At 47.3% G+C, this 9,604-nt stretch overlaps 1 protein-coding gene across 4 annotated transcripts in view; it reads left to right on the top strand.

Moving 5' to 3' along the window:
* Acacb (acetyl-CoA carboxylase beta) overlaps positions 1–9,604 on the top strand; it is a 140,738-nt gene that overhangs the window by 93,872 nt on the left and 37,262 nt on the right. For all 4 annotated transcript variants that reach the window (XM_008848966.3, XM_029554017.1, XM_029554016.1 and 1 more), the window contains 6 exons: positions 756–893; positions 1,142–1,241; positions 1,350–1,457; positions 5,630–5,686; positions 6,169–6,210; positions 7,054–7,269. In XM_008848966.3, the coding sequence (XP_008847188.1) occupies positions 756–893; positions 1,142–1,241; positions 1,350–1,457; positions 5,630–5,686; positions 6,169–6,210; positions 7,054–7,269 (661 nt within the window). The remainder of the gene's footprint in view (positions 1–755; positions 894–1,141; positions 1,242–1,349; positions 1,458–5,629; positions 5,687–6,168; positions 6,211–7,053; positions 7,270–9,604) is intronic.

Genomic DNA, 9,604 nt, shown 5'->3' on the forward strand with positions numbered 1-9,604 from the left:
GTTCCCAGGAGAGAGCAGGTCCTTAGGTCCTTGGCCTAAACCGTATCTTGGCTTAAACCATACTGCTGGTTGCAGCAGTGTAGGCCCAGCAAGCCTTATCATTCAGGAAAGGAAAACCTTCCCCAAGTACAAGTTCTCAGACACAGCCAGGGGCTGACCCTGCAAGCAGTCCCCTTCCCACAAAGAGCAGCTCAGGCCTCTGTGCTCTTTCTTTTTTGCACATTGTGAGCTCACCCATTCTGTACTTTATTCCAGAATCCTCCTGTGACCTGACTGGATTGACTCTTGGGAGCAGTAGCTATCTAAACTCTAATAGCTGCTAATTTTGTCCTAAGAGAGTTTTATGGAAGGGAAGAATGAAGGGGGAATGGAGGCTTGGAGCGATCACAAGTCTGTCCCCTCCTTAGCTGCCTTGAGTTTGGGCTCTCCAGGGGAAACTGAGACTGGGGGCATGCATTCTCTGTGTGACTGTGTTCACCATTCTGGATTTACCTCGGGACTGTGGGAACTGAACTTGCTCATGGATGCACCACTCATTCAGTCATCTGCTTCCTGGGTTCCTATATACTGCACCAGGTCCTGAGGAATCAGTGCCCCTCAGCACCTGGCCCTGATCTTGGTCTCCTCTTATGGTCCTGTTTTAGACCCCACACTGGGAAAACTGTAATCCTGGTCGGGTTTCCTAAAGAATCCTACACAGGAAAAGGTCTTATTCTGCTGGCAACTGCCTCAAACCTCTCTTTGTCACCCTGCAGGATGGCAGTACCCATCAGCATCATTAACCCTGACCTGCTGAGGCGCAGCACAGAGCTCTTCATGGACAGTGGTTTCTCCCCACTGTGCCAGCGGATGGGGGCCATGGTAGCCTTCAGGAGATTTGAGGAATTCACCAGGTGTGGTGTGGGGGCTGCATGGCTTTTTTTGATCCCACCCATTCATGACACATGGACTTGGGGAGACCCAGACATAAGACACAGAAGTTAAGAATAATAGATTCCTTGGGGGCTTATTGTTGGTCAGTGGTCCTAAGGGTTATGGCTAGATGGGAGTCTGGTGTTCTGGCATACTGTTACGTAGGGGGACTAACCAACGTCCTCTTGAGAAATCAGTGACTCAGCCTTCCTTTGCCCCACGCCTCCAGGAACTTTGATGAAGTTATCTCCTGCTTTGCCAACATTCCCACAGACACACCCCTCTTCAGCAAGGCCCGCACCTCCCTGTACTCTGAGGATGATAGCAAGGTAAGTGTCTGGGCCCAGGGAGCAATCTGTAGGGTTGCAGGGAGCAGGATTATGGGGGCGGGCTGTGGCTTCTGCCCTTTTGCCCAAGCTCTGGTTTTTCTGTCATAGAACCTCCGAGAAGAGCCCATCCACATCCTGAATGTGGCCATTCAGTGTGTGGACCACCTGGAGGATGAGGCACTGGTGCCGATTTTCCGGACCTTCATACAGTCTAAGGTACTCCAGCTGTGCCTCTCGTGTTGGAGGAACAGGCTGTCTTGATCTGTTTTGTATTGCTGTCACAAAATACCTGAGGCTGGGAATGAGGTAGAAAGGTTTATTTAGCTCACAGTTCTGGAGGTTTCATCTGGCAACTACAGCCTCTGCTATATCACAGCATGTAGATGGCCTCACATCGAGGGAGTGCATACAAGAGAAGGAAGGACTAGACTTGCTCTTGTAACAACCCTCTCTCATGGAAGTGACCTGTTCATGATGCCCCCAAGACCCAGTGACCTCTCGTAGAGACCCCCAACCTCTCAAAAGCTTTTGTATCATGGAACTCATCTTCAGAGCCAGTCTCCATGGTAACCATGGCACAGATGGTGGAGGTGGACAGGTCCCCGCAGGAGGAGCCTGGGCTTGGTGAGGGTGCTGTACACCTGAGTGGGGTGAGGAGAAAGACCCATTGGGGCCTTCGGAGGCACAGACCTGGTGTCCCACCCTAACTCTGCCAGCCCTTATATAGAGATGGCTGTATGTGCAGATCCTCAGCTTCTTCCACAGTGACCCAGGGACAGCACCTCTCTAGCAGGATGATTCAGTGATTAAATGACCAAGCTTATATACCACTTACCTTTTTCAGACGTGCAGAGGATGTACTTAATATTTTGGAGGAATGTCTCTTTTCTTTTAATAGTTTGTTATTTTTATTTTATGTGTATGAGTGTATTGCCTACATGTATGTGAGTGCACCCGTGTTGTGCAGTGTTGCAGAGGTCAGAAGAGGGTGTCTGATTCCCCTGGACCTGGAGTTAAGGACGGTTTGTAGTCGCCATGTGGGAGCTGGGAATTGAACCCGGGTCCTCTGTAAGAGCAGCCAGTGCTCCCAACCACTGTGCCATCTCTCCAGCCCCAGGAATGTCTTTTGTTGGAATGGAAACCTGACTTTTTAAAATGGCCACTTGTGTGTAAATAACTATAGGTCTCTTTCACAAGTGTGCAGTGGCCATTCCCTAAAGATGTCCCACACCCGTGGCAGGACCAGCTGTTGTGAGAGTTTTAAGGGATTCAGCTACAGACCACTGTGGAGCACTGTGGTGAGTGTAGGAAGTAGAAACAGCACCAGGGCACCGCCCAGCAGGTGTGATCTCCTTACCTGTGTGACCTTGGGCCACTTGTTCTCTCTAAGCCTTGGTTTCTCCATCTGTGAAATGGGATACTGAGGTTCTTGGTTCAAATATGCCAGCCATGTCTGGATATTAGTTCTCAGCCATGATGATTTGGCCTAACCTCATGACCACTAGGGAATTTTAGTTGCTGCTTTTCCATCTGTCTATCTGAACAAGTATGTTCTTATCTCTATTGTTTTGGTAGGAGGGACCTCTTGCCCCTATCTGACTTATGTCTTATAGAGGACCCTTCTTTGTGCTTCAAAGGCAAGAGATGCCAGGCGGTGCTGAGTTGGGTTAGCTTGGAAACTCAGGGGCATTGTTTTTGCGAATAGATTTAGCCCTTAACTATGTCAACTATGTAAGGTCATTCACTGTAGAAAGTATTTCAGGTGTAGACAACGTCTGAAAGTAGGTTTTACTTTATTTTTATACTTACTTATTTGTGTGTGTGTGTGTGTGTGTGTGTGTGTGTGTGTGTGTGCCTGTGCATGCTTGTGTGCCTGTGGAGGTCAGAGGACAACTTGTATGGGTCAGTTTTATCTTTCTACTTTGTGGGCTTTGGGGATCAAACTTAAGTTATCAGGTTTTGTTGCAAGTGCTTTTATCTGCTGAGCCATCTCTCCGGTTCCAAAGAATAGGTTTTTTGTTTTATTTTAAAGATCTAGCTATCTAGCTATATCTATCTATCATTTATTTATTTATTGTATGTGTGTTTGTCTATATGTATCTACAAGCATTCAGGTGCTCAGGGAGGCCAGAAGAGGGCATTGGATCCCTTGGAACTGGAGTTACAGGTAGTTGTAAACCACCTGATGTGGGTGTTGGAAACTGAACCAGGATTCTCTGCAAGAGCAGTAAGAGCTCTTAACTGCTGCGCCATCTCTTCCAGCACCCTGAAAGTAGGTTTTAAAACAAAACCCACAGTCTTTACTCCCAGGCAGGTGCTGTGAAGATATCAGCTTCCTGACCCAGGTGACATTGTTCCTGGGTTTTCAGCTGGTGCCCCACTGCATGAAGGGATGTCCAAGCTGGGGGTTACTTTGCCTGCCCCTTGACCACATCAAATGAAGCTTACGATTTTGGGGGTTCTTACCTAAGGAGGGAGGCAGGAAGGGGTGTGAAAATTGCCTCCTGAAAGGATGGGCAGAGAGGGACTCTTACAGTATGTCGTGGGTGCCACATAGCTGTGGAGAGGAACAGTCTCTAAATACCACTCCAGGGGGATGGCCGTGATAGAGAGATTACATGCATGCATCTAGTTTATGACATGCATGATACATGGAAGAGAGGAGAGCTAGAGGAAGGTGCTCATAATGAGGTGACTCAGTGAATGGTTCATTTCTGAGCAGCAGGGTTGGCAGCCTGGAGCCTGGGCTATCCAGGCACGCAGTCACAATGTAAGACTCTCTGTCCTCTCTCTGGCTGGCCTAGTGGGGGAAAAGTCTATGTTTATCTGTATTATTGAGATATTTTTGCATTAAGCATGTCAGCACACATTTGTGCACATGCAACTCATGGACACGTCCACAGCACACTGTCATGTGCACCTGGCAACCTTGCTGAGAACAGGGATCTGGCTGGCCTCCTGCTAATGTCTTCATCTTACTGTTGCCACTCCAGCCCATGTGCACTCAAATGTTCCTGTGTTCTTAGATATGTGTGTGTTTGCCTTTAAAAATTTTTTTTGCTCTTGTTTTGCTGGTGTTTTCTTTTTTAAAAATCTCACATTGTAGTTCTGGCTAGCTTAGAACTTACTATGTAACCCAGGCTGGCCTTGAACTCATGGTAATTCTCCTGCCTCTGCCTTCTGAGTGCATATGCCACCATGCTCAGCTTTCTTTGTGAAAGAAACAAAGACTCTTCATTTCCCCCAGTGATTTTCATTACTATGTTGAGAAGAAATAGCCCAGTTTTTAGGGCCACCGAGATGGCTCCATGAGTAAAGGTGTTTGGTGCCAAGCATGATGTTCAATTCCCAGGACCCACATGGTAGAAGGAGAGCCCACAAGTTGTTCTCTGACCTCCATGTGTAAACTACAGCACAGATGTGTGTGTACACACATCCAGATAAATTAATAAGTGTAATTTTTAAAAACCCCATTTTCCTGTCTGTAGATTCAGCTCCAAAGGCTGAATTTGCTTCATTTAGGGAACTGAGAACAGATCTGTGGTTTTCATGCAATTTTTTAATTAAAGTCTAAGAGGAAAATGTGAACCATGCATGGATTTTAGCTTGATGGATTTTTAGCCGGTGTGATCAGCATTCAGATCAGAAATGGACACCCCTGATTCCCCAGAAGATAGTGGGGCTGGGTCCTGATTTCTACCAACACAGATTGATTTGATTTGTCCTTGGATTTTATGTAAACAGAGTCAGTCTTCGCTCTGTGTTGGGCATTTTACTCGGTTATGCCCCGCCCCCAGCTCTATTTCAGTATAATTCTCTAGTGCATTTTATATAATTTCCAGGGTACACAGTATTCTGATTAAGATACAGTTCACACAGTGTACAGTGCAGCCATTTAAAGTGTATAATTTGGGCTGTACTCAGTGGTAGAGTGCATGCCTCACATATTTATGGCCGTAGGTTCAAACTCTACCACTATCAAGGAGAAATCACAAGAGTACAATGTAGCACTAAAAAGTTTTCACTTAAAAAAGTTTTCACTTAAATTTAATATTAGAATATATATTATTAGATATACTATACTATTAGAATATATATTAGAATAAGTATTTCACAAAACTGCATGGCCTTCACACCACTGTCAGTTTTAGAACATTACCCCCTGAAAACTTCTGTACCCTTTAACAGTGACTCCCTGTCCCCAAAGCCATCTCCCTAGCCTCCACAGACTTGCTAATTCTGAGTGTTTCCTGTTCTAAGGAAACTGGCTTTGTCTGGCATCTTCCATTTAGCATCCTTGCAGGGTTCACCTACGTGGCAAAACTATCAGGACTCTGGATCTTTTTATGACCAAATATAGTCTACCATGTCTTTGGTTTTTAACGCAGAAACATATCCTTGTGGATTACGGACTCCGAAGAATCACATTCCTGATTGCCCAAGAGGTCAGTTTTCAGTTCATCCATATGTGTCTTTTCCATTCTCTAAGCCTCAGGCCAGGTATTTAATGGTTATTCTCAAGGCTGAGATAGGAGTAATGAATTGTGAGTAAAAGAGAAAACTTTCCATATGATTCTTTCTGGAAGCCCACTGAGTCATTTTTAAAAAATTTTATTTATTGTTTTTATTTTACATGTATGTATGTATTGCCTGCATGTAGGTAAGTGCACTGGTGTCGTGCAATGCCAGCGGAGATCAGAAGGGGCTGTCGGATCCCCTGGGACTGGGGTTACGGACAGTTGTTAGCTGCCATATGGGTGGTGGGGTTCGAACTCGGGTCTTCTTCAAGAACAACCAGTGTTCTTAACTGCTGAGCCATCTCTCCAGCCCCCCACTGAGTCATTGTTAATAATCCCAAAATATGCAGTGAAGGTTTCAGTGAGTCTTCCCTCACTTAATTGTGTCTTTAATTGATTTCTTTTTACAGAAAGAATTCCCCAAGTTCTTCACGTTCAGAGCACGGGATGAGGTATGACTGGAAGTAATGACACCCCCCACTCCCCACCCCTGCTCTTCGCACCCCAGCCCTCCAGGCATGCTCATTTCCCAGAGCACAGTACCTGAGCTGTGGACCCCAGCTTTTCCTGTAATTGCGCTCCAACAGGAACCTCATGTTTCATGCAGGGAGCCCAGACCCTCATGTTACCACAGGGCTCTCACTCACAGCTGCTGGTACACCCAGTAGGACAGTTTCTGGCAGCTTGTTTTATAAATAAAGTTTTATTGGAATACAGTCACTCTTATTTAATTAGATACTGTGCCATGGCTGTCACTGAGGCTGTGTGGTTCATCACCCAAAAACATTTAACATCCAGGCCTTCACTGATCCCTATTCTAGAGTAGGTGGGTTCATTCCCAGCACAGATTAAAAACCCCACCAAAGTTCAGCATTTTGCATTTTGATTGATCTGAAGTTTGACCTACTCAGCCGCCCTCCTTTTTTTTTGTGTGGGGGGGGGACCCTTCATTTTCTCTCTAGTTCAGTTTCTAAAACTGTCAGTTTCTTCCTTTGGGGGACTGATTTCCATAAAGAAGTCAGGGTTTCAAGATGGCTTGAAATATGTTGTGGCAGAGAACAGCCTGGTGCTCTGGTGGGTGCCAGGGACAAGCAGGGTGCACGGAGGATCTAAGAGGTGCCTGCTTCATGCAGAGTTTGTGACCTCCAAATCTCGAGCCCCAGAGGTTACTCATAATGAGGTGACTCAATGAATGGCTCATTTCTGAGGATCAGGGGTTGGCAGCATGAGCCTGGACCCTGTAGGCATGCAGTCGTAATGTCAAACTGTTTGTCCTCTCTCTGGCTGGCCTACAGTTTGCCGAAGACAGGATTTACCGCCATTTGGAGCCCGCCCTGGCCTTCCAGCTGGAGCTGAGCAGGATGCGCAACTTTGACCTGACTGCTGTGCCCTGTGCCAACCACAAGATGCACCTTTACCTGGGCGCTGCCAAGGTGAGGGAAGGGCTGGAGGTGACGGACCACAGGTTCTTCATCCGCGCCATCATCAGGCACTCGGACCTGATCACCAAGGTAAGGTGGCACAGAGCAACTTTGTCCCCCTCTGAACTCACTCCTCCTGTTCTGACCTTCCCTTTCTCTAGTTCCCACTCTGTTCTGGGTCCTGGGTTGCATGCTGGGGCTCAGGTGTGCTCAGCATACAAGGCCCTGCCCTTGAGACACTGTAGCTGAGGGGTGGCAGACAGGGAGGTGGACTGTTATCATTCCCCCTCTTTGGTCAATTTCTTATATTTTGTGACACCGTCTGCATGAGAAGAAAGCTGAGGGACAGAACGATATTGGTTTGTTCAGGAAATTTCTTGTTTGTTAATTGAATGACCACTGTGCTCATACAGTGAAAATTTCAAATACTATTGCAAGACAATTTAAAACATCAATGGACAAACCAATACAGTGAATACAGTGAAAATTTCAAATACTATTGCAAGACAATTTAAAACATCAATGGAAGGGCTGGGGAGGTGGCTCAGTGGATAAAGCACTTGCTGTGCAAGCTTGAGAATAAGTTCAGATCACCAGAACCCACATAAAAGCTGGGCAGGCGTGGCAGCCACCTATAATCCTAGCCTGACTCAGGAGGCAGAGACAGGAATCCCCAGGGTAGCCAGGATAACAGAATCAGTGAGCTCAGGGTCCAGTGAGAGACTGCCTCAAGTGAAGTGTGACCAAGGAGATGGTCAATATCATCTTCAGGCCTCCATGCATGCTCCATGCAGCAAGCATCCCTCACACATGTGCCCACACACATGCAGATAAATACATATACACCACACACATACACACACACACACACACACACACACACACACACACTTTTTTTTTTTAAATCAAGTGAAAGTACCCAGAATTCTGCTACAGAGGAGTCAGCCCTATTGGTAGCCTTTCTAGAGATACCACCTACAGTGGGAGGTGTTAATGCTGAAGACCAGAGCCTGAGGTGGGCAGGTCACTCAGAAACTATTGTCTTTTTACTGGTCATTTACACCTAACTGTGGGCGTGCGGGGATCTCGGGGCACCAGCTGCTAGCCTGGTGCCGGTCTCCTGCGCGCACCTGGGAAGCGGTGGGTCCCTCGGCTTGTCTGCTCCACGTTGCTGGCGGGTCCTTGCTTCTCCGCGTCTCTGTGGGTCTCTGCTACTGGGGCTGGCCCGGTCGAGTTCTGCCCCAATTTCACACGTGCACTCTCTCTCTAAGTTCGGGACCCGTCAGCTGCCGGGTCACGAGGAGAGGTGCAGGATGGCGAAAGCTGGATTTCCGTGAGTCGGTTTACGAAGAGACAGCTCTCTCCAGGAAGGCTGGATCGTAGGCAGTAAGACACAGAACTCAGCTCAATCAGTGGTACAGCCCCTTTATTCAGTGACTTAGCTCGGCTCCAAGCCTTAGTGATCCAGCTCCCTTATTGAGGGGAAACCAGGATATTTTATATTATGGGGGTGGTAGTAAAAACCTTAGCTGATAGGTACTCCTGGAATGCTTCATTTACATAGGGCGGTGGGCTTCTATCAGGCTATCAGACAACGCCTGATTAAAACCTGCTCCTGTGCCGGATGGCATGTATCTTGTGACCGGCATTTCAAAAGTAAGTCAGGGAGGAGAGCAGAAGGCGCCCCGCTGAGAAGGGGAGTCCCCCATTCGCGCCGAGCCAGCTTGTGGCTATCTGGACATGGGGAGACTGCTACCCTAAACAGCAGGGGTCCCCAACACCTAACCATTCCCCAGGTGAATGTAGACGAATCCATGTTTTGTTTCCTTTCCTTACATGTACATGGATGTGTGTGGGGGTTGGGGGTGATTTTTATAAATCGAATCCTCCACTGATGGATTTAAAAAATAATGTTAATAATTGTATTTATGTATTTATTTGGCCATGGGATGGATCACCATGGCATGTGTGTAGAGGTCAGAGGACATCTTGTGCGAGTCATTTCTCTCCATCATGTGGGTGCTGGGAATTGAACTCAGGTTGTCAGACTTGGCAGCAAGCACCTTTGCCTACTAAGCCCTCTCACTGGCATCACTGGTGGATACTAAACTAATCTCAGTCAACTAGATGTTTGATTAGGTTTTGTTAAATATGCTGGGGTTAACATAAGATCAGGAGGCAGTTGCCACTAAAAAGCTAGTTTGTATCCTGGCGTGATGGTGCATGCATGTAATCCCAACATACAGGAGGCTGAGACAGGAAGATCGAGAGTTTGAAGCTACCTTGATCTACTTAGCAGGTTCAAGGCCAGCCTGGGCTACATACTGAGACCCTGATTCAGGAGAACAAAAGAGAGGGGCGGGTAGGGGAATGACAGAGAAGGAGGGAGGGAGGGAGGGAGGGAGGGAGAGAGGGAGGGAGGGAG

This window comes from Nannospalax galili, unplaced genomic scaffold (genome assembly GCF_000622305.1).
Source record: "Nannospalax galili isolate Female #2095 unplaced genomic scaffold, S.galili_v1.0 scaffold103, whole genome shotgun sequence".
Taxonomy (NCBI): domain Eukaryota; kingdom Metazoa; phylum Chordata; class Mammalia; order Rodentia; family Spalacidae; genus Nannospalax; species Nannospalax galili.